At 39.2% G+C, this 26,102-nt stretch overlaps 2 protein-coding genes across 2 annotated transcripts; one reads left to right on the top strand and one right to left on the bottom strand.

Moving 5' to 3' along the window:
* The first annotated feature begins 277 nt into the window (after positions 1-277).
* Positions 278-12,043, top strand: LOC133529940 (cilia- and flagella-associated protein 45). Its single transcript, XM_061867723.1, has 13 exons — positions 278-476; positions 2,624-2,819; positions 3,457-3,555; positions 4,799-4,901; positions 5,575-5,710; positions 6,077-6,212; positions 6,876-7,011; positions 7,993-8,171; positions 8,371-8,520; positions 8,931-9,035; positions 9,997-10,076; positions 10,982-11,438; positions 11,648-12,043. The coding sequence occupies exons 1-13, from the start codon at positions 379-381 to the stop codon at positions 11,738-11,740; spliced, it is 1,968 nt and encodes a 655-aa protein (XP_061723707.1). The 5' UTR covers positions 278-378; the 3' UTR covers positions 11,741-12,043.
* A 296-nt stretch (positions 12,044-12,339) lies between these two features.
* On the bottom strand, positions 12,340-26,064 carry LOC133529941 (zinc finger protein 271-like). The gene is made up of 3 exons (XM_061867724.1): positions 25,331-26,064; positions 18,546-19,487; positions 12,340-13,981 (listed from the first exon to the last, which is right to left on the bottom strand). The coding sequence occupies exons 1-3, from the start codon at positions 25,650-25,652 to the stop codon at positions 13,929-13,931; spliced, it is 1,317 nt and encodes a 438-aa protein (XP_061723708.1). The 5' UTR covers positions 25,653-26,064; the 3' UTR covers positions 12,340-13,928.
* Between the last annotated feature and the right edge of the window lie 38 nt (positions 26,065-26,102).

Here is a 26,102-nt window from a genome sequence, read left to right as displayed (position 1 = left end):
ATAGTGACTGACAGCCATCATGTTTGTTTACATTCTGAATCGTTTTTATTTCGAGAGAAATTTCTGCTGTTACCATTAAATACCAATATATTAAATAAGCTTGTGCATGAAATATTTGTAAAATTTGACGTTATAATAATGAAGTATATGTTTTGGTTCTATGTACATTGCTGTTTTTCTTAGCGCAATACCAACACAATAATGCTTTTTGAGTGTTGCCCGACTTCACTTTGCTGTACATTGCTACTGACATACTTTGCTTGACAGACTATATGTTTATTGCTAGGCAACTGATTTCGATTTATTTACTACAATTTACTACTCGTAAGCCGAACTACGCACATCTATTACTTATTTATATTTTCTAATAAATATACAATGGCGCCTCCTACACCAAATCCGCACGACAGTATTCCTTACCATCTAATTAGAAGAGCAACGAAGAGAAGTGAACCGGGCTGCTATCAATTACATAGGTATTTCTAATTCGACGTTACGTAGGGTTTTTATGAACCTACTAAATGTGTAACACGGAAGCAAAATTAGCAAAAAATAAATTATACTCAAGATAGGTATCCGGGTGCACATATCTATATCTCTATTTTCTATGTATTACTGCGTCCCTGTCGTTAAGCTCTGGTTTCCTAGGATAGCGGTGCCATCATATAGCGGCCGTCTCCATACAAAAATAAACTACTCTATCCATATTTATTATTTAGCCGTATTATTTTATATGGAGACGGCCACTAAATGACGGCAACGCTATCCTAGAAAACCAGAGCTTTACTTAGATTTATAAATTTTAAAATACGTTTAGTTTGTAGACCCCTTAACCAAAAAACACGCTCTTCGGGTGCCCCTAAATAAAAAAATAAAATAAATTATAGGTATTAACTCATAAAATCCATATCTAAACTCGGAATCGTATAAACTAAATGTTAGTAAAGTTATAACAAAATTAAAATCATAGATTAAATTATAACAGTTGTCCAACCTACCTCACTTGTCTTGAACTCCCCGTTACCCGGCTACCATCCTCAGGATGCTGTTATTGCTGCCTCTTACTCGTTTCATTTACTCGTCGCGTTATAAACTCGTTTCGTATGTTTCACCCATAGACTGCACGAGTAGAAGGACGAACAAAACGCTCTAAATAGTGTAAGCTCGATTTCCTTCGCACATCGTGCAAATCTATTATTTGAGTTCCATAAGGTCTCGTTACACTGGATCTGTTTCGGCGGGCCTCTCTGGACAGCTTCATCGTTAACCCTGTCACATTACAAGGGCGTAGCCAGCCAGTCAGTGAACTAGGGGGGGGGGGGGAACTAATATTTGAGCTCTGGGGCAGCTGCCCCCCCCCCCCCCCCCCCTCTGCCTGTACCTACCTACGCCCATGTCACATTACCAACGATTCACGTATTCGACTAACTTAGGGGAATCTGCCTTTAGCAGGTAATATGGAATAAACAAAATCGCAATAAAGATATAGTATCTTACACTCTACTACGAAAAACGAAAATCAATGTCTATTTATTTATCTGCCAAGGCCTGTCTCTAGGCCAAGCAACGAATGCTCAAAAAGTTATAGAGGGAAATGCTTGGAACGCATTTTTTGTCTCCGTAACTATGTTTGGACTAGTTAGAAGGTGAATATATCAAAAGTCCCCGGCCGTAGCCCTTTAGCCGGGGGGAAATATATCATATATCAAAAGTCCCTGCCATAGCTGTTGAACAGGGGGCCCTCTAAGGTGCAAAGTTTCCAAGATATAAGTGAAAAACCAAAATAATGGGACCTTCTAACTCCCCCCCCCTGGCTCAAGGGCTACGACCGGTGACTTTTAATATGTTCACCTCCTAACTAGTTTGGGCCAAACAAAGTTACGGAGTCAAAAATTGTGTTTCATACCTTCTTGTTGCTTGGCTTACTCTCTAATATCTTTCGAATAGGCAAGAACGATAGAGAGGCAGATAACGAAATACCTATCGAGTTCGAAACGCTATCGTATCTCATACATTATTTACGTTAGAAGCGCTGGTGGCCTAGCGGTAAGAGCGTGCGACTTGCAATCCGGAGGTCGCGGGTTCAAACCCCGGCTCGTACCAATGAGTTTTTCAGAACTTATGTACGAAATATTATTTGATATTTACCAGTCGCTTTTCGGTGAAGGAAAACATCGTGAGGAAACCGGACTAATCCCAACAAGGCCTAGTTTATCCTCTGGGTTGGAAGGTCTGATGGCAGTCGCTTTCGTAAAAACTAGTGCCTATGCCAAATCTTGGGATTAGTTGTCAAGCGGACCCCAGGCTCCCATGAGCCGTGGCAAATGCCGGGACAACGCGAGGAAGAAGAGAGACATTATTTACGTTTATCTTAGCATTTCGTTTCGTTTTCTGCAAACGATTGTAATATTGCCTAGGCCCTTAGAGGGCTTTAGTAAATTATATAGATGGTCTCGTAAATTCACCAAAATCGCCCAAACATGCAGATCGCTCTTTAACTAAACGCTAATAGAGAGTACTTGAGACGAATTTCTATGACCTCGGTATCGGATATGCCCAAGTAGCAAGTACTTGCCGTAATGCATCTCAGAAAGTTCATTTTCTTGCAAAATCTTTATTCCAGACCGTCCCAATGCCGTCTCAAGTTCCCCGTAACAAAGCGTCCTATCCACAAATGCGAGTTACCCCGCCGCGAGTTCGTGATGGTTCCCGAGAAGGGCGGGGGCTTCAGGAAGCTGGAAGTGCCGCGGAGAGATAAGAATTACTACCCGGCCGTTATGCCTAAGAGCGAGTTGGAGCGGCTGAAAGAGCAGGCTAAGGTATCTTTCTTCTACTACGTACCGGAGAGGGACGGGGCTTTAGGAAACTTAATGTGCTGCGGGTAGAGAATAATTACCTACTATCCTGCGTCCTATACGCAGGACCGAGTTTGAGCTGAAAGAATTAAATAACACATTTTAAATACTAAAACAAAACGAAACTATTTCAATATGCACTCCACTACTACACTACTGCACTATTTGGACACCGTAAAAATGCAAAATTCGCTACAGCACTCTCTGCCTATTATGCCTATGCCCATTCCTTGTTGCGATACGGCATCGTAATATGGGGTTCTAGTATTGATGCACACGACTAAACTTGTTTGTAATGCAGAAAAGGTTTATACGCATATTGCTAAAAAAATATAATAGAAATTTGCCAGCCATTATTTATATTTTTGAACTAGATGACGTGACTATTTAACCCCCCCCCCCTCCCTAGTTCACTGGCTGGCTACGCCGTTGGTGGCATTATTATATGAAATGTCGCACATTAATGCTAGCGGCAGCCGTTTGAACTAATTTTACTCGATAGATCCGATTTAACGTAGAAAAGCCGGAATGAGGGGAGCTCCAGTCGTGTACCTAGCGAATAAGATCAATGGACCATATAAAGGAATTGTTTGCTCCTCAGGTGATAACCCAGGAGGAGCAGATCGCGGCCATGCACGCTCAAGAAACCGCCGTCCAAAAGGCGGCCAAGGAGTCCGAAATGCGCAAACGGCAACTAAAGGTAATGTCAGTTGTACCATCAAAACAATCAGCCACTATGGATATTTTAAGAAAACGTGACGTCACGATATAGATCTAGATCTACCTGCTCTTTATAGTTCTTTTCGATTTATTAAACAGAAATTGTGTCAAAAAAACCGATTATTACCTACCTTACCTACCTTTTTTTAGGGTTCCGTAGTCAACTAGGAACCCTTATAGTTTCGCCATGTCCGTCTGTCTGTCTGTCTGTCCGAGGCTTTGCTCCGTGGTCGTTAGTGCTAGAAAGTTGAAATTCGGCGTGGATATATAAATCATTAAAGCCGACAAAGTCGTACAATAAAATCTAAAAAAAATATTTTTTTGAGGGCACCTCCCCTATACGTAAAGTGGGGGTGATTTTTTTTTTTGCTTCAACCCTACAGTGTGGGGTATCTTTGGAAAGGTCTTTCAAAACTAATAGGGGTCTTCAACAAACATTTTTTGATAAAGTGAATATATTCGGAGATAATTGCTCCGAAAGAAAAAAAAAATGTGTCCCCCCCCCTCTAACTTTTGAACCATAGGTCCAAAAATTATCAAAAAAATCGTGGAAGTAGAGCTTAAGAAAGACATTAAATGAAAACTATAGCGGACATGATCAGTTTAGCTGTTTTTGAGTTATCGCAAAAAGTTCCCCCTTCATAGTAAAAAGACTTACTTTACCTAATTAGGTACTGATTATGCTGCCTATTTGTTTAACTCGCGTGAAAGGTACCGTTTCATCCCTTGGTTAACAATTTACTATACTTTAAGCTCCAGTTTAGCTTATTGTGACGGGAGAGTAACTACGGAACCCTACACTGAGCGTGGTCCGACATGCTCTTGGCCGGTTTTTCTTATATATATTTTTCTCGTGCTATCGTTCATGATGTGATATAAAATGTATTACAGGGAAGACCGTTTCAGCAAGAATACTCGTATTTGTACGTATACGTCGCTCAGACACAGTCAGAATGGAAGGAAGTTTTAACATATTGAATAAGGAGCGTGCATGAACTGTAGGAGGCAGCACAGGAGCCGTCAGATTTTTGGCGCGAGGCGTAAATGTGATGTTTATAGTTCCGATGTAGCCCACAAGATGGCAGAACCTACTATGCACAAGAAAACACGTGACGTGTAAATGTGCATGTTTATGGTTCCGATTCAGGCCACAAGATGGCAGACCCTCCAACGCGCACGGTCCCTATATGGTAGAACTATAAATATAATGTTCTGGTTCACAGGAGAACCTGAAGCCTCAACCCGGGGCGGAGGCTGCGGCCGGACAGGCGGACCCTGAGTTGGAGGGGCCGGACCAGGCGGCTCACACCCTCAGTAGGAACGAGAGTAAGTATCTATAAATATAATATTCTGGTTCACAGGAGAACCTCAAGCCCAGCCAAGGGCGAAGCTGCGGCCGTACAGGCGGACCTTGAGTTGGAGGGGCTGGACCAGGCCGCTCACACCCTCAGTACGAACGAGAGTAAGTACCTTAGTATTTCTACTGACTTTATTGGAGCCGTTGAAGCTCATGTATGAATCGTCACCTTCTCAGCGTTGTTCGGCTCATATGGGAAGCCAGGGTCCGCTCGACAGTATAATCCCAAGAACCGAAATACATGTCATATACGAAGGAAACAATGACCAAGGCCTCCAGTGTCCAGAGTTGGAATCGAACCAGCGTCCTCTGTTTACGCGATGCCTAGACCGCTTGGCCATCGGTCACGGTGGCATGGGTCCATGCGCGTTTATTTTTTCACATTTCACTGGCTGGCTACGTCCTTGCATGGGTCGATATTTCCAATTAAGTATATGATATATAATTTCCTGACGGCTAGTGGCGTGTGGTGGTTGTGTGGACGGGTAGTGCGTCTACTTCAAATAACACAAATTAAAATATTTTCATTTAAAGTAATTTGTTCTTAGAGTATAATCCCAAGAATGGATACAGACAAATCTTAGTAAGGCCTATCACAATTCCTTGGCCTTCGACCATAATTTTCTTTAATCCGTGTTGCAGTGCTGAAAGCGGACAACATGCAGGGCCCGCGTCTCTGCAATCGCGTCATCTTAGCATCCAAATGCCACGCCATACGCGACGCGCAGATCGTCGAGAAAGATCTCATTAAAAAAGAACTCATGGAGGAAGAGAGACGGTAGGTGGTAGAGAGAGACAGCCGTATCATAAGTCCAAATGCCATGCCATTCGCGACGCCTAGATCGTCGAGAAAGAACTCATCAAGAAGGAACTCATGGAGGGAGAGAGACGGTAAAAACAGCTGAGATAGAGAGAGACAACCGGCTGCAGACAAGTGGCTGAAAGGAGAGAAATGGGAAGGAAGAGAGACCAAGTAAAGGTTCGACCAGATTCACCTGTCTGAGCGTGCGTTATTTCGGAGCTTTCACCAAATCTGGACGCTCCTCTCCTGTTTGAAGACTGCGCAGTCTGAAGGTTTATAGTCAGCGACAAAAGCTTTAACAAACAAACCAACTTTTCGCTAAAGCTGAAATTGTTCTTTCAGCCTAGACGCCATAATGGAAGAGAACCGCCAGGCGGCCGTGGCCCGCGCGGAGGCGGACGAGGAACGTCGCCACGGGCTCCGGCTGCAGAATCTGACGGCTCTGAAGGAACAGATCACCTCCCATGAATTTGCGAAGGTAAGTAATATAATATTATATAAATACATTTATTCATGGCATACAATCATACAAAACACAACTACATATAAACCAGACATGAATGATGCCGCGAAATAGTCCCGTCTCAGCATCGTCTTGTGATGGAACGGAAGCCGAACGTATCAAAGAGAAGAGCGTAAATCCGCGTGAACCGATTCGTACTCTCTCTCTTCAAACTCGCTCTGCATAGCATCTATCACTCCTTTAAGGGTTACTGACTTACTGATTGCCAGTTCGCCGGACGATATCGGCCTGTCAGTTATTCGGAAAAGCTGAAAATCGCGAATAACTGTCGTCCGCCGAACTGGTAATCAGTGGGCCCCATTAGAAAGGTTTCATACGTTCATGATATGACCATCCATCATCGGGCATTCCTTGAATTGTGTTTATGGAGCCACTATTTTCTGTATATTATTTCTTCTTCTTCTTCTTCTTCTATTGGCAGGTGATGGAAGTCGAACGTATTGAAGAGGAGAGTATCCGCGTGAACCAGTTCAAACAGTTCTCTCCCTTTACTCGCTCTCCATAGCCTCCATCAGTTCTTTAGAATGGTTTCATTTTATACAGTCATGATTATGACCATATCGGACATTCCAATTATTTTTATGGAGTCGCTATATCTGTTTATACATATATTGACAGGTGATGGAAGCGGAACGCATCGAAGAGGAAAGCATCCGCGTAAACCAGTCCAACATCGCCATGCAGATCGACGAGGCGCAGAAACTGAAGGAGAAACACGCCCGGCAGCGGATGCTGAAGGAGATACTGGACCAAGGTAAAGAACACTTGATCGCTTGAAAACTTATTTAATAAGTAATTGTTTCTATTCTTTACAAGAATATTTAGATGCTAATAAATACCATAAATAGGAGATATACTGTAAACTATTTATCTTTTTTGTGTATTCTGTAATTTGTACTTGTAGGTATGTTATAATTGTTTTATGTTAGTGTTAGATAAAATTACAATACCCTTACAGGGTGTCATATTATGAAACATTATATTATATTCATTAAGAACATCTGTATGAACACCAATGTGAAAGCAATAAATGTTATTATTATAATATTATATCTTGAAGAAGAGCATCCAAGAACCAGTCCAACATCGCGAACATCTACGAGGCGCAGGAGCTGAAGGAGACACACGCTTGACAGCAGCTGCTGAAGGAGATAAAAAATAAACGAATAAAAATTAGGGGAAATCTCACACAGATCAACCTAGCACCAAACTAAGCAAAGCTTGTACTATACTATGGGTACTAGGCGATGATATATACATACTTATGGATACTCGACCAAGGTACGGAACTCGATAGGAACCTGCATTAGCTCACAAGCGAGCTCAGGACTCCTGATCCCTTTGGCCAATCAAAAACACGTTTAACGTACCTACTACATTGCAGCTGCGTTTCTGATACAGCCTATACCTTCCCGCTTTTTTGTATGAAATACTTCACAGATGAGTGTGTTTCACCGTTGATTCCATTGTCAGGTTCTGGTCCTGCAGATATCGAGGGAACTCTTCAAATATTATAACACACTTATAGTGCATTTGCTCTCAGAAAACATCATTTGGTAAAATGGAACTGCTCATAAAGATTTTAAAATGATGGCGAGGTATTTGTGGAAGTAAAAGAAACAGCAGTACAGTTGACGGTTCGGTTATTACTGACTCAAACTTCCTTGTATGTACCACAGATCGGCATTTAAACTGTTTAATCAAGGTTTTTTCTTATAATTTATTTGTGTTGCAGGGAACGCCGAGCTTCTCTACTTCAAGCAGCTTCAGATGGAAGAAGAGCGCATCAACGACCTCCGCGTCGCCAACTTCCTGAAGCAGAAGCAGGAGCGCGAGTCCAGGAACAAGGCGGAGGCCGAGGCCATCAAGGCGGCCAAGCAGAAGGGCATCGACCACATCGCCAAAGCGCAGAAGGTAGTGTTATCAAGATCAAGTGCGGGTAGTTCGAAAAACTCGCACAGCTAGAAGATGGTGAGGTCAAATCTAGCCATTTTTTCTTCGAGACCGCAAGACCGTTTCTCCGAGACTTGTGCTGGCCCTATCAAGGTGGCCAAGCAGAAGGGCTATGTCATCCCAAAAGCCCTCTAATATAATGGGTTTTATCTTTTCCTAGGCTGAACAAGAGCTAAAAGAAGAGCTGGAACGCATCCGCAACTTGAAGATACAAGAGGACGTCGAGCGAGAGTACCGAAGGAAGGAGAGGGACAACGCTATACGGCGGAACAGAGAGATGAAGCATCTGCATGAGGCTCGCGAGCAACAGGTGAGAGAAATGATAAGGCCGAAGGTTAGAGCGGGATAGAAGAACAGAAGTTTTAAGGAAAGAGGGGAGATGAATCTAAAAAAGCGCTTCTTCAAACTTGCTAAATTTGTATCATTTCAAGGTTAAAAACAAGGCAGTGGTATTTTTTTTTTATCCTAGTAAAATTGTCATTCTCAAATTATATAACTGCGGTCAGACTCATCTCTGTCAAACTTTTCACACATTTGGGTAGTATGGTTTGACGGAGTTTAGACGCTGGCACAGATCTGGAGAATGACTCATGAAAGTCCACTGCGTGAGCTTTTAAAATTCTCATATGTACCAAAATATTTCAAGAGGCCTAAAAAATTACATTCAGCCGAGAAATTCCCTACTGAAACGTATCCAATTTTGGACTTCCACTTTTTCAGATCCACGACATCCACCGGCTGATCGCCCGCGAGATCGCCAAGGACGAGCAGAGCTTCAACAACGCCGCGCGCCAGAACGAGGAGTTCCTGCAGAAGGAGAAGGAGGTATGTCACCTTCTTCACCACCACAACATAAGCTACCAACGCTACATGCTTTATTTTTTATACTACGTCGGTGGCAAACAAGCCCGGCCCGTCTGATGGTAAGCAGTCTCCATAGCTTATGCACGCTTGCAACTTCAGAAGTGTTACATGTGCGTTGCCGACCCTAACACTCCGCTCCCTCTTTGAGCTCTGGCAACCTTACCGGCAGGAACACAACACTATGAGTAGGGTCTAGTGTTATTTGGCTGCGGTTTTCTGTAAGGTGGAGGTACTTCCCCAGTTGGGTTCTGCTCTAGATCTAGAATGACATCCGCTGTGCTGTGCCCTACCACACAAAGCGAGATGACATTCACAATGCCCGTACCTCTCTTACCAATCTACCATTTTTTCAATTTTCTATCAACAAATAAACTCAAATGCCTGATGTTAAGCAGCCACCGCAACCGCAAGTTGCCCGAAGAGGATTCATTCACAGAAAACAGAATCTTTATTCCGTGGATTCATCCTTGGGAGCACTGGAAACCTTACTTACCATCAGGAACACATTACCATGGAGAATTAAGTATGCATATAGTGCTTACTCCATTCCATACATCAGTTTTCTTACCAAAACGCTTGTTATTTTCGAAGTCGACATCTAGCGTCAAGTAGCGGATTGAGCAGTACTGCTACTTGACAATAGATGTCGCGACGAACGAAAAGTCTAATGCTCTACAATTTTCGGCGAATATTATAACCGCATTGTAATATTAGTTGTAATTTGTTGAGCAATTTAGGTACTTTCCGTCAGTCGAGACGTTCATGACATCTAGTGTCACGTAGCGGTAACAAAACATTTATAGAATGAGTACTATATCCTTACTTATTTCTCTATGACATATGTACCTACAGAGAGTACAGAGTAGGTAGCAGTGCTATTGCGGCTGTGGATTGAGTATAATTTGGTAAAAACTTGTTACAGCTTGAGAACAAACGGAAGGCGCGTATCGAACAACATCGCCAAGAGATCATGAAGCAAATCAACGACAAAGAACGCGCCAGGTAGTTATCATACCAAACAATTGGCTACTTGACAGTTTTTTGTAAATAATGTCAAACGATCTTGATTTTCCTGAGGATCAAATGTCTATATAGGACTCATGGCATTTAAGCAACACAAAGGTCAGAAATGAGAGTTAAAGTCTGACGCTCGCAGTCGACGATTGAAACGCCTCTAACAAAATGTGTATAGTTGTCATACAATTTATTTTTCAAAAAAATCTAAGTAATCGAATGGTACCATTTTCTTTTCTATTATTGAAAGACAAAAAAAATATTTTTTTTTACACTTTGGATGCTTGTATTTTTTTATGATCTCAATATAGTTTTTTAAATTCCACTTTTTTATAATGGATGGCTCATTTTCTATCCATTAAACTAAATTTATAATATTCAACATGTGTCAAGTACCCAATTCAATAAATACATGTCATACACATTAACTAATAGTAGGAAAAGAGCCTTGTCGTGACAGATCGTCCTCGTCACAACGAAATAGAAAAATATTGAGGGTCTCTATTGTTTCCCATAAAGTTGTTCCATATTTTCGTTAACCATAATTTGGTTTTTCTCAGAAACGCGAGATTTTTCAGGACTGCCACAAAACAAATCTAACCTATCTATAGGATAACCTAAGGAAATTCCTGAAAATTGAACGGTTTCAGAGTTGTGACTAATGATCATATGACTATCATTACATTATGACTTTCAATAATTATGCAAAACAAAGGGATCGGAAATATTGACCATGTAAAAAAACGTGCCGACGAAAATTAATAACTTACCGGAGAAGGAATCCACCCGGACTAGTCCCTATAATGCCTACTGAGGTACTTGGTAATTATCAACTCGTGTCACGCTCCAGAATCGCTCCAGACTCGAAGAATTGACGTTATGTTTTTCCTCAGGGCCGACTTGCGTGAGAAGATCCACAACGAGGGCGTGGCTCTCAGGATGGAGCAGGAGCAGCAAGACAAGTACGAGCGGAGAGTCATCAAGGAGAAGGTGAGAGTATACACGTGTAGAATGTTGTCGCTGCGTGGGAAGATCCACAACGAGGGCGTGGCTCTGAGGATGGAGCAGGAGCAGCAAGACAAGTACGAGCGGAGAGTCATCAAGGAGAAGGTGAGAGTATACACGTGTAGAATGTTGTCGCTGCGTGGGAAGATCCACAACGAGGGCGTGGCTCTGAGGATGGAGCAGGAGCAGCAAGACAAGTACGAGCGGAGAGTCATCAAGGAGAAGGTGAGAGTATACACGTGTAGAATGTTGTCGCTGCGTGGGAAGATCCACAACGAGGGCGTGGCTCTCAGGATGGAGCAGGAGCAGCAAGACAAGTACGAGCGGAGAGTCATCAAGGAGAAGGTGAGAGTATACACGTGTAGAATGTTGTCGCTGCGTGGGAAGATCCACAACGAGGGCGTGGCTCTCAGGATGGAGCAGGAGCAGCAGGACAAGGTGAGAGAAGAGAATTTTTGCGACTTTTTACCAGACCTTATTTTTGTTTATCGACTTACAGTTTTACAGTTTAATCTATCATGAAACGTAATAATTAACTTCAACCGCTTTTGCAGGTGGCCGCTATGAGACAGCAGAAGGTCGCCGAGAAATACGTGAAAGAGGTCGAACAGACCCTTAGCCACTACGGATACAAGGACCTCAGCTAAACCCACACAGATTGCGGGATTTTCCATTTCACACATGATACCAATATCACCAGCTGACCGTTCGTCCTTCACAGCGAATCTTGTCAGTGCAACGCTGACACGCCACTAGCGACATCTGTTAATTTTCGTATGTTCTACTTTGATCTTGTGGTACCAGCGGTTGGAAACCATGTGGCTAAAAATAAGCTTTCATATTTAGTATGCGGTATTTTACGGTTGGAAATTTGACATTAGCATATAAAAGATTATTTTCCAATTATTTGAGTATTTTAATTGATGTTTTTGAATAATGATTGAAATCGACTGTGGTTTCTTTTCAGTTTTCTGTCAAAAATTTCATTTTTGATACAAGATTTTAACGCTGACTGTACTTTTCTTTCAACAAGTAAGTAACTAAAACTAATCAAGACAATTCTACAAAGAATTTTTTGGTGTATTCCCATCTGTCCCCGCTGGACACAGATGGGAATAGGCGGTGCATATGTCCGCCTCTTGTATGGCGGTGGTCACGTGGGGCGGGCAGAGATGGGAATACACCAATTTTTTTTTTTTTTATAATTATTTATATCGATTGAACACCGGAAAAAATAAAAATACTCTTATAAATCTTCTCATTAGTTTATTAAAAAATATTTTCAATGTTGAATAATTTTGAGCGGTTGAAACGCTCATCATTTTTGGCGCGAATTCTACAGAGCCGATGACGTCACTCGTTGGACACAACTGACGTTTGTTAATAATGTTGTTCGTGTATTTCAGCTACTCGACATTTTCGTTTTAGTATTTTTAAATACCATGGATGAATCTAAAAATGCTAAACGTTCGTACGAAGAACTGAACTGACTTTCATCGTCGTTTGTTGCACTTTACCCGCATATGTACCCCAGTTTTTACGATAATTATGACAGGTATGCTTTGTTTTCGCAAATTCTATTAGCAATCTTTCTGATGGGCCCAGGGTCACTTGTTCCCAGAGATCTACCGCTTCGAGGCTTCTGTTCAAGAGGCAACATACTAAATCAGTTATTTATTATGAAATGCACGAAACTTCGAAGTAATTGGGAGAATCAACTTTTTAGAGTCACTCGTTGCCATGGTTACGATTAGTTGTCCAGGGGACAAAAGTTCATTAAAATACTGATTTTATGGTACTTCAATGTATTAAACTTGCGTTTTTGTGGTCGTTATAACCAATGCCCATAATGGGCCCCCTACTAAGCATGTTAATAGAACGGCATACAACGTCTCTTCAAACAAACTGTGCCACTGTTGTCCCTTGGACAACGGGACAGGATAACAAAACAAAAAAAGTTGATTCACCCAATTAAAGTGTTTCGAAATCAAAAGATCAATTTTCAACGATCTCTTCTATTTACCGGTGTAAAGTGGAACAGCGTAAAACCAGAATTATTTATATTGGAATATACATAGGTGGCCAAAAAATATGTGCATTCCCGTTGCCAGGGAGGTTTTGGGCTCACACTGAGCAATTTTTACTATGGGACCAACCCCGAAATCGCGAAAAAATTGCTACCTTCGTATAAAGAGCGTATTATGCGGACGATACAGGTAGGGATACCCCTCCTGCTTAGGCTAGACCAGGGGTTCCCAATCTTTTTCAACATGTGGCGCAGTTACAAGTTTAGTATTTCTTGTAAATTTAAAATCACGGTCGAAAAAGAGTGACACGACGCTATATTATTTACCGATGCGAGCGCTCAAAGAGGTACCCGCGAATATTTGTGATTTCGGATAATGATAGAACTCACGGCGCCCCTCTTTACTTTCTACGGCGCACCAGGGCGCCGCGGCGCACACTTTGGGAACCCCTGGGCTAGACCACAAATGCGCTCCATTTCACAGTGTCGAAGGCCTTTTCGAAGTCAACGAAAGCCAAGAACAGTTCCGATTGCCATTCCACGCACTGTTCTATGAGGATACGTAGGGTGTTGGTGTGGTCAGTGCAGGAGCGACCCGGGCGAAAACCCACCTGTTCTTCGTGCAGAGTATCAGCTACTTTAGGTGCGATGCGATTGAGGAGGACTTTTGCCAAGACTATGGCAGCAGCTGGAAGTAGTGTGATGCCGCGCCGTTATCGCACCGCGATAGATCACCCTTCTTCGGGACTTTCACCAGGTGTCCTTGTTTCCACTCGGCGGGTACTTGTCCACAAATTGGTAATTATCAATTATTTGCCTTGAACTGGAACTAGTGGTGGTGCCAGCAGATCCTCTGCCGAATCTGTAATAAATAATGAAACACATTTGCAACACAATTGAAAAAACTCATAGAACTATTTACGAGCGTTTTTTAAAAAAATGCGACTCATTAATTTTGTATTTTTTTTATATTTTTTGTTTTTTCTACTCAGAATCTCGAGCTCTTTCGATCCTAATGGGATAAAGAAATGTCCCAGAGTTTTTTTTCTATTGTGTTACCTTTTCCCCATATACTTTGTATGGCGGTAACAAAAAGGAGCGTTTGAAAAATCTATGGAAATTTCGGGACACTTTATTTCTCCTGATGATGATGAAAATTGAAAAGGGCTCGCGATCCTGACTAGAATACCACAAAAGTGGCAAAAAGGGTCACATAAAAAAGTAGCTGTTACTATTCAAAATGATTAATGAGACTTGAGCAGGGACCAACTCAATATTTATTGAACACTCATGACGTCATGACACTCAGTATTTATTTATTTTCTTTATTTAGGATCAACAGCACAAGGGCGGATCCACCGTTGTGGGCACGATGGGCATGCCTACAACCCTAATACGACGCAGCGTACGCTGAGTCCGTTCCTTTTGCCGCGCATGCCTATTATTATTATTTTTAAGTGAAACATTGTATTTTGTGTGGCAATAAATGGTTTCTTATTCTTATTCTTATTCTTAATAGGGTGCCCTAATGATTCTTCGAGTAAAATTATGCCGATTTTTGTTTCCCAGATGCTATGGCAGAGGAATCTTTGTAAAAATTTCATTACACAGAGTAGTTAGTTGGTTGGCATAACATTGATACGCGGATTTACTTTTCGTAAATTGATAGTTTGATAACTGTCACGCTTACCCAAGTCGAAAACAGATCATCGGTTTGAAATTCTCGCCACCAAGAGTCCTAATTATTTGTAAAAAATAAAGAAAGGTTATTTACTAACAAGGGCAATTACTTTTAGCTTATGTAGTCTTAGAAATCTTCAACATTCACAAATATTAGTACAATATTTTAAAATATTGCCAGCTTTTAATTTACAGCTGTAGGAGTTTTTTAGCGTAGTTAGAGCGTAGCGTATGTATAAAAAGTGCTCCATAGACTGCAATAAATCGTTTTCGATATATTGCCGACCCGAATGTTGTAAGTACCTACCGCAATTGCTAAATTACTAATTTAACTGTCAGTTAAAGTTTAATTAAATTGTCACTTTATTCGAAAATAACTTTAGTCTAGTCAGCAAGTTGAAAAATTTAGATACTGCTCCTAAAAATACATGTGGTACCTCATTAGATTCGTAATAAGTAATGTCTAGAAAAATGTATTCGAAGCGTATATTTAGCATTAGCACATAAACAATTGCAAAAGTTAAAAATAAATATTCATGAAAAAATATGGTATTTCGTTTTTAGCCGAATCTCATAAACTATCATACATTTAAGAAATGAAAATAAAAAATTCCTAAAGAAGTGGAAATTTCCAATAAATAAATGCCAAGTACTATAACTCTATTCATTGTAGTTTTCATTTACCGCTGAAAATAGCCCTAAGTTAGGGAATAATTAATTAAAAAAATCTCGTTTTTACGTCATTATAGTAAATGTAAACAAAAAAATGTTCAAATAATTGGCGTAAAAATATTTCGGTTACACTGAAAGAAATGTTTGCATAACTGTAACAAAATTTTGGTTACTGTTTACACAAAAATTGGGACTTGCGAACTATGTGTTATATGTTACAAAACCATGTTTGGCTATCAGTGTTCAGGTACTGGGTATACACTACAAAATAAGTTTGTAAATTTATGCAAAGTTTATTTTCTTATAACCGTAGTTTAGTTATTTAGTAAAGTTACAAAACCAGTTCGGCTATCTATTTTTTTCAGTGTATCGGTGCTCTTCTTATATACATACTAAGCAATATCACGCTATAAAAAAAAACAATACTTTGGTTATAATATTGTTTTATATTTAACAATTTTACCCTGATTTTTAATTTTTTTGTCATTTTTCATTACTATTCTGATATTTTACACAAAATATTAATTTTATTAAATTTTTTGTGACGCGATCTTGGTGTATAAATAAGATGGGCTCCACGAAGCGAAATATTTTTACGCCAATTATTATAACATTTTTTAAAATTTACAATGAAGACGAAAGTTCGAAAAAAGTGTTAATTAATAATTGCCTATCTTGTTGAAAAATCTACCTTTAAAATAATATTTAATGTTACGTACTTACTCGCTTTTTCACGCCGCGCGCGCATCCCAAAAATGAGGCGCGAAGGGCTATTTTAACGTTAAATTAAAACTATAACGAATAGAGTTTAGAGTACCTAGACTTGGATTTTTTTATTGGAAAATTTTCTCTTCTTTATAGTATTTTTCAAACGGGAAGGGTACGCTGATAGATATCATCTCCATACAATTTATATCCTAAAAGCTTCACATCTCGCAAAATTGTATTGAGATGACATACTTACAATTTTGCGAAAATGAGAATACCCTTCCTGTTTGAAAAATACTATGGGAATCTTTTGTTTGCATTTGTTAAATGTTAATAGTTTATGAGATATTGACAAAAAACAAAATACCATATTTTTTATAACTTTTGCTATTTATTGTGCTAATAAACGATTCGAATTCGAATACCTTTTTTCTAGACATTGTTTCAATTCCAAAGAGGTATTTTCAAGTATTTTTATTCCTATTTTTGACCATTTTGAACTTGTCGACTAGACTACTCAAATAAATATTTAAAAAATTTATAAAATATTAAAAAAAATAGTTACTCTACTAATAGTTCCTTAAACGAAAAGATTACTCTGCCAAACGAAATTCATACAATAATTGTTCTGCCAGTGTTCTGCTAATTAACACAAAAGCGAATTGAACGGTATGTGAACCAAGACTAGCAAATGTCGACTTAAAGTTAGATCTACCAATAAATCCCTCTATGAAACGTTGACCTGCGAAACGTTGTCTGAGAATCGGGTATCTGCGAAAAATTAATAAGATAGCCCCCTAATAGCCTTGTGACGTCACACTTTCAGTCTATTGAAATCGGTAGAGAGTCATGATTGTTCATGAACGAGTTCGGACTCTGACTCGCACTTGGCCGACTTTCGGGTGGCTGTGCTGTGACCACAACCTTTTTTGAGGGCTGGATCCGCGCCTGCAACAGCAGATAAAACATATTATATGCTCTTAAATCTATATAATAATCATGTCTGACGCTTAATGATGTTCACCATTCGTACTTACGTAAAACAATCACACCATTTTCCTGTTTTAAACTTTTTTGGAAAGGACATATTTAATTATCCAAAATCATGGTCATCCTACCATACAACATTTAATGAATAAAGATAAAACCGTTATGATAGAACTTTGATTTTTACTGTTTTTGCCAATTTAGCTTTAAATATATAAAATCTATCTTCTACTATTATTTATGGCTTCGAAATATAAAATCCGACTTTCATGGCTGCTGTTTAGGGAATGCAATAACTGGCCAAACTTCATAACCGGTTTCGGTTACGGTTATGCCCGAAAAATAACCGATAACCGGTTATTCGAGTTTCCAATAATCGGTTATTAAATTTTGTAAATTTTTGGTAATCGGTTATTTCGGTTACGGTAATAACCGATTTGCATTTCCTACCGCTGTTGTATGCGCCATCTAGTTTTAAGAGCTCAAAATGTATTCGGGTCAAAATCAGATCCATGAAGCGCCTGCGCAAATTTTATAGCGAAGCGCCACAGAGGTCAATCTTCTCTCGTATTAATTTAAGAGCCCATCAACGTGCTCACTAGCGCCACTGGAAAATAATTGTGATTATTTAAATTTAACGATAGATATTTAAAAAAGGGGGCCGCTACACAGTACGTAGCGTAGTTGTATTTAAGTACCTTTTGAATACATCAAACTAGTTTCTATGTTGCTGGATTCCTCGATCTATGAACTCAAAACAAAAACGGCCGTTTTAACTTTGGACGCTTAGATTGACGAATCTAGCAACGTAAAAACTATTATGATGTATTCAAAAGCATTTAACCATCTTCCAAGGATCGTAGCGTCATGAAAATTGGCAGCAGTATGTAGTTCTTATGACAATACAATAATATGGTACTGTCGAACTGATCTGATGATGGAGCCGGAAGATATGAACTGGAACTTCATGATGGAACATCGTATCATGGCTGTGTTTAGATTTGTTAGAAAAGTCTTGTAATGAACTTTGACTACGATTAGGTTTCAAGGTGTGACGATGAAGCCGGAAGATAGGCACCGGCATTCCATGATGGAATATCCTATCATAGTCGTGTTTGCACTTGTGAGAAAGGTCATTTTTGGTTTTTACGCGCATTTATAAAAGCGTGTTTTTCTAGTGTCTTTTAAACTATTAAATTATTTGTAAGAGGGTTATCAATCTTCTCTATTTCCTAGACACTGTTTAAATAAGTACAGTCAAGTGTAAAAATATCATCTTAATTCATCGATATAAGATCTATGGGACATATTTTTGAGTAAGATGTGTAGTGTGTGCACCCATATTTTTACACTTGACTGTACATAGTTTAATTTCTTACCTTTCTGTATCGATAGATGGTTTCTTGAACCGTTGTGAGCATAAGTCGTCTGGATACGCTTGTTCAGCTTCTCATCATGTGTTATCCTTTCATGATTTTTCAATTGAAATTGACGATTACAAGCGAAACTACATTTTTCACATTTGAAACGATTGACAGTGTGTCTCGCTTCATGGTTTGCAAGATCAATTTGCCTTAAAGTAGTATAATTGCATGTGCTACATGTGTATGTTTCCTCACCAGTGTGACTCGCTTTATGCACTCGCAAATGCCATTTTCTGTCAGTAGCAAAACTACATTTGTCACACTTAAAAGGTTGGTCTTTGATATGTACTACTTTGTGGTTTAATAGATCATCTTTTTTGGTACAAGTGAAGTTACATTGGCTACATTTATAAGGAATTACATAAGTATGCATAGCTTTATGGCGTAGTAAATAGTTTATTTGTGTACCGGCGTAACTACATTGATCGCACTTGAAGGGTTTTTCACCAGTGTGTTTCCTTTCATGTACTTGCCAGCTAACTTCTTCTAAGAAAGAATCACTGCAATAGCTGCATTTGTATGCTTTTTCACTAGTATCTTTCCTTTCAGGAACTTGCAAATTCCCTTGAGGGTTACCTGGGTTGACGGTATGTACTATTTTATGTTTAAGTAAATCATCTTGTTGGGTACATGCGAAACTACATTGGTTACATTTATAAAGTTTGACTTTATGTAGTAAATTACTTTTGCTGGTACTAGCATAAATACGTCCACATTTGAATGTCTCCACAGTATGATTGTTTTTATGGACTCTTAAACGACTTTTACTGGCAGTATTTTTATCACAATGTTTCTTCGTGTGTCTTATTAACCAGAGTAGATTAACAGTTTCATATTTACAGTAGGCACATTTGAAAATTTTCATTTTTGCACTTGTTTTCTTTGTTGGAGTTTTCCCTGCAACAGAAAAATTGATGATTACTAAAAGATAGTCATGAAGTAGAGTTATAAGAGGAATGGGTGAGTACACATGTCAATATAGATTCATCAACGTCACTACGGTGTATCCCATCTGTGCCCGCCCCACGTGACCACCGCCATACAAGAGGCGGGCACAGATGAGAGTGATTTGTATGTAGCGCCTATTTCCATCTGTGCCCGGTGGGGACTGATGGGAATACACCTGTCAGTACAGCTGCTAAGAGGCACTCTTAAGTCATCTTATGTGGGAGGTAATTGTTAGTGGCATAGAGTGAACTAAGTAATCTAGACTTTGGAAAAGTCGCATCTGCAAGGCCCTGTTCTTTTAATGTGTATCCCCAAAATAGTAAAAAGGGTTGGCTTTCAAGCCCCCGTTAAGAGTCCACAGCTAACTCGGTTCTCCATACAAACGTAGTTACGCTCTCATTTTACAACAAGTAGCTAGATTGCTCTGAACCTTTGTATTTACATTAGGATAAGGTATATTTATCCCTGTAATTAGTTTAGCTTTAGATACCACGGTTTAAAAAATGCAGCGAATTTAAGGTGGTTCGATTTTCATACAAAAAACAATCGCTATTAATTAATTAATTACACAATATTATTACATAAATAGTTGCGCATCTATCTACTTTCCAATATTCATTTGCGCTAAATTAATAGAAAAACTTTGTTTCATACAGAAATCATGCAATAATGAACGTTATATTTTTATAAATTTTACTTATGTGTGTGTGACAAATGTCGTGTACAAATACATTGCGGCGTTGCCACTCCATGCTTCGGACTGCCATCGGCGCGACGTTGCGATGTTTGACGCGTTTTTAGCTGACTCTGTCGACACTGACACTCAGTGTGACCAGGCGTACGATAATTGTCGTACATGTACGATAATTTGGGCCGCGGTATGACATAATGTTCCAAAGAGCATTATCGTACACTAAAGTACTATAATTTCAGCCCTTGGATGATGCCACCTTAAAAGTCTAGTAATTTGAAGCAAAATATGACACTTTCTCTCAGAAATAGGCTAAAATTAGTATCTTTTGGGTGTTCGGCTCCTTGGTGTAAGTTTAAAGTTTAAAATGTCTCAATTTCCTGTATACCGTTTGAGTCTATCCCAAAAATACACAAACAAACAGATTTTTTGCGCAATTTAGACGAAAATTGTCTTTTTTTATTATTAATTGGAAATTTAAGCTTATTTTGCTAGACATTTTTAGGGGCTGCCTTTTTGATTGGCGTACGATATTTTTTTCAACGGTACAATAATATTGACACTCAAGTACGATAATTCTCTTCCGCTCGCCTGGCAACTCTGCTGAAACTTGACAGGACCTGGGGGCCTACCGCGAAAACCTAAATTCGCAAATTGCGGGGATCTTTCTCTTTTACTCTCACTAAGACGTAATTAGAGTGACAGAGAAAAATGCCCGAAATTGACGAATTTCGATTTTCCCGGTAGCCGCCCTGGTGCTTGAGGTACTTGATAGAAAACAACGCTGCCGCATGTTCTGAATTGTGATTTTATGTGTTTTTGGATTGAAAATGATAGCAACGTCTAAATCAAGTTACAAAAATCATCGATATTCTGGTCCGCGAAAAACCAGGAAAAGTGTAACTGTAATTGGAGTCTACAAAAATGACCAATTCATAGAAAATAATATGACCTAGAAACTAGTTCATTTTTATAAAACTCAATTTTGCCCGAGATTGTACTTAGGCGAATACCTAAGGGAGCTAAGTGTATTGATCTTGAATAATTAGTTGGCTAATATATGACTCCAACATGATATGGACATTTACATCATAACTATTATACCTAGTTGGTTACTAAGTTCTGTTACTCGATTTCTTTCTTTCTTCCTAGCGTTGTCCCAGCATATTGAGCATATTGCCACGGCTCAATGGAGCCTGGGGTCCGCTTTGACAACTAATCCCAAGATTTGGCGTAGGCACTAGTTTTTACGAAAGCCACTGCCATCTGACCTTCCAACCCAGAGGGTAAAACTAAGCCTTGTTGGGATTAGTCCAGTTTCCTCACGATGTTTTCCTTCACCGAAAAGCGACTGGTAAATATCAAATGATATCTGTTCTGAAGTTCTGTTACTCGATTTGCAACCTCTTTATTCCCGTTAAAATAAATGCTACCGAAAAAATAAAAAATGACATAATGTGGTGGATTTGTGAGCTATAATTATATACCACACATAACGCTTATCTCGTCGTATCTATAATGAATTGGGGCCTAAAAGAGAATCGTATTCCAATTTTTTGAAACGCTTGTATTACTTTCTATATTAACTAAAAGTTGCCTTAAAATTCAGCTTTTATACTAAAAACGGCTTTAAATATGTTAAATTAACAAAATATATTTTGACAGATGCTTTCGCGCCCAAAACGCTCTTTGAAAATTGTGTGACGTCACAGTTTATGGTTTGACACATAACTACATACACACGTAGAAGATACGAACTGTCAACTAATATTTGTCATTTGTTGTTAATCGCCTAACTGTCAACAGTGTCAATCCGAGAGTTGTGACGTCATCAGAATCTTCAATGACGTTTCAAGTTTGGTCACGTGACGTGTGCCAAAAGATATTTTAAATTCAATATTTACAAAAATATGGTCATTACAGGTCCCCTAAAAGTAGTTTAACCAAAAGAATTTATTGGGATACAATTATGCCCTAAGATTTGTAGATGGAAACAACCCTATTGCGTTGCACAAATGTGGGCACCCGCCAAACATGATTTTGGGTGTGTCATACTCAGGGCTAACACAGATTCATTTCTGTGAAAAAGGTGTGAAAACCGGAAACTGGAAACCGTTCTCGAACCAATAGTGAAGCCCTTAAGCCACACCCTATTTCAACACCAGCCATGGATCTTTGAACAAGACTCAGCTCCTGCACATAAGGCAAAAACAACTCAAGCCTGGTTTCGAAGGAACAAAATTGGCTTTATTGCCCACGAAGACTGGCCGTCCTCCAGCCCGGACCTTAACCCCCTGGATTATGCCATATAGCAGGTTATTGAGGAGAAAGCCTGTGCTAAACCCCACACAAATATTAACTCCCTCAAGCGGGCCATAGTTAAGACAGTGACGGAATTAGACATGACAATCGTGCGTGCCGCTATTGATGACTGGCCTCGTCGTTTCAGGGCCTGTGTCAAAGCCAGAGGAGGCGATTTTGAATGATATTGTCATATGTGATTCCTGATTTTGTGTACTTCATTTTACTTATTATTTTATAATATATACTTTATTAAACTTTCGTTGGTATATTTTATGTAGATAAAGATTATTGCAGTAACAGAATTTAATAACCAACTAGGTAGAAAACAATGCAATACATAAACACATAAATTGGATATGATGTGATCCGTTGAATGAAATTGACAATAAATAAAATAAATAAATAATTTTCTATCCCTAGGCATTGTGTGAAACTTCTAGTTGTGTCAAAATATCGGGAAATCAATAATATAAACAAAGATGGTAAATATCTCATTTCTTTTTATAATGGTTATAAATAGAAGGCCATGCAATTTTGTAACTCACTGTAATTTAATTAAATGTATCGTAAAAAAAAGTTTTAATTCTACTGTAAAATAGTACCTACTTTTTTAAAGGCTGGGCAGTAAGGGAAAACAGCGTTTTTTTTTTTTAAAAATACCGGAAAATCTGACTTACAAATTTGGACTTTCTTAGGTTCATTCTACTTAGAATCTTCTCCACCCTAGCATTAAAAAAAGATATCCTAAAATATCCATACCATTACGTCACATTTTAGTGTGAAAGAAATTTCAGTGTAAAACTAAAATTTCAATACAAATTTTCGGGTTTTTATAGCACGAGGATTGATTATGCTAGTGATTCTGAGTTGGAAGAACCCAAAAATATCATGATGTGTGAGAATCAGATTTTTAATATTTTTATGGAAAAACGCTCATATTTCTCATAAAATAATTTATTAATAATAGGTACTTGATAATACTGATAACAAAAAAAAAATTAATGAGTCTCGAACCCACATCCTCTTGCATGTATTTCCACGTACATACCGCAACGCTATTGAAGCCTACTCACGCTGTGCCAAATTGTCTACTACAAGGATCCCAGTACGACTGTTTGAATGTGTGAGTGATAGTTAGAAATAGAGTCAAGAAACATTCTGTCGACATTAAGGGGTAGTTTTTGTACAATGAAGTGTTCAATGTTTGTTTTAATAGTTCAATATTTATTTAAAGAGTGCGCTAAACATAATTTACAGTATAGAAATACCAAAGACTACTCCACAAAAAAATTAAAACTCAAAATTTGCAATTGTGGCGCCATCTAGTGAGGTTTAAGCTTTGGGTAACCTAGTCGAACCACCTTAAGTTTTTCATACAAAACATGTTTTGCTCTATTTCATTTGTTTTATAAGCTGGAGCTATATAAACTAATTACTAATAACTTAATGTACACATTTTGGTGTTACACTGAAACTTTATGTTGAAATAAAGAAATGATATGAAATTACAGGAATTGAATTCATTTGTAGTTTTACATGTATGTAAAATGTATAATTGTTGGTGCAATAAAGAATATTTACTTACTTACTTACAGGCATAGATATACCTCACATCATTATATGTGCAAAGTTCCATTATAATCCAACACATAGGTTTAGAATGAAAACGAAACTGCGTTTGACTCTTAAGACCGAGGCTAGGGGGCTAGGGGCGAAATCTGCCACTGGTAATTGTTGGAATTGGTAATTGAATCTTGGGTGATGAAATCAAATGCAGGTACCAGGGATGACAATATTTATTATTATTTGAAATAAAAGGCACCTGTAACAAGACCTGTAATGAGTCAGGCACAGGTTAGCCTTCCAATGCAGTTACACAAATAAAACACTTTGTAAAACTACTTAAATATTACTAAAACATATATGTGCCTTAAAGATGTAGGTAGTCTGGAGGAGTGCTTGTGCAACTAGGCGATTGTGCACTTTACACTGCACTCATGTTATTTAAATGAATGTTTTGGTCACAGTTATACCAAGCCGGCCAGTGTAGACTTGCTTCTGCCGAGGCGGCTCGCGCGTTTTCCTCGCCTGTGGGCGCCGCCTCAGCCGAGGCATGTCTACAGTGCCTGGTTTGTGCGTGAGGAAATTGCCTCGGACGTGTGCTTGCTCTTTATGGACACGCCTATTGAGGGTGCAGAGTGTTAGGGTTGGCAATGCGCATGTAACTCTTAGTTGCAGGCGTACACAGGCTGGGGAGACTAGTTACCATCAGGACGTAGTATAAAAAAAGGAAGTTCAAGAATATGAAAAAGCTCAGAAAGTTATGTAGGTAGGTTTCCACCACAATTACAATTTATTGATAATATGATAAAATTAGAGGCTTAATTAATACACGATGAGGCGGTCAAGCATATACTGGCTTAAAACAGTTTATGCTATGTGATGGAAAGTACTGACAGGCGAAATGTTAACATTCTGTGGGGCCGTACAAGAATAATGATGGATCAGTATCAGTCAGTTTTGGATCGAACTGAGAAAATCAAAGCCAACTAAACGGGATTCCAATACAAAGATGTTAATTTTACAGTTTAGAATATAAATGTGCCAGAAATAATAGGTTGGTAGTGTAACATTCCGTAACATCCATTGTTACAAAGTGTGACCAGACATTTACTCCAAAGTATGCTTTGTCAGCCACCTGTCGCTCTCAATAGCCCGTACAATCTTGCCTTGGCCGGGACAGGAAGGATATCTTAATTCAACGTTTCTAGATAAAACATATCAAGAACGAACTGACCTTGCGCAGCAACGATGCGTCGCTGCGGCACTGGCTCAGGACCGCGCACGGGCTCAAGTAGCAGCTCATTATTCTCGAGGTGACCGGCGTACGGTCCCGCCGCCGCCGTGCCATCTGGCTCTGAAGGCTCTTGTTTAACATGCACATCAGCCAAAGGCAGCTCGATTTCTATAGACCCACTTTCGCACAAGGACTCGGTTTTTATGGTCATATCCTCGCATGAGGACATATAAGTTAATGAGGGCACGTCTTGTACACACGCATCCTCAGGAGGCTCAGCCTTCACAAAAACGGCCTCTGTGGCTTGCAACGCTGAGTCCATCGTTATTATCAATCTTCCTAAATATCGTCACGCAAATAGAAGTAGTCACTTTTAAAATAGTAAATTAAGGAGAGGTATTTTATTGAGGGGTGTACACAGAGTGCGCGTGGAACCCCATAGTCTTGAGGGGATGACGAAGAAAACAGCAAACATGTAAATCCGTATTCTTGTATTGCAAAATAATAAGAGACATAGGCTATAGGTACATTACTTCAGTAGGAGCCTAGGAGCGGAGCAAGTTGACAGTTACGTTCCGTTATACAAGTATATTAAAAACACAGTGTTGAAGATTTAAAGTGAAGTGTTTTAAGTTTTAACAAAAGTGCATTCTCTGACATACAACTCTTTAAATAATGTGTTTTGAACAAAACAAAAACTTGGCTTAAAGGACTCGCATCCAGGCCATACATGTAAAAAAAAAAACATAGAAGTTTGACGTTTAAAATAACA

The sequence above is a fragment of the Cydia pomonella genome, chromosome 22 (assembly GCF_033807575.1).
Source record: "Cydia pomonella isolate Wapato2018A chromosome 22, ilCydPomo1, whole genome shotgun sequence".
Lineage (NCBI taxonomy): Eukaryota > Metazoa > Arthropoda > Insecta > Lepidoptera > Tortricidae > Cydia > Cydia pomonella.
This window is presented reverse-complemented; position numbering and strand designations above follow the sequence as displayed.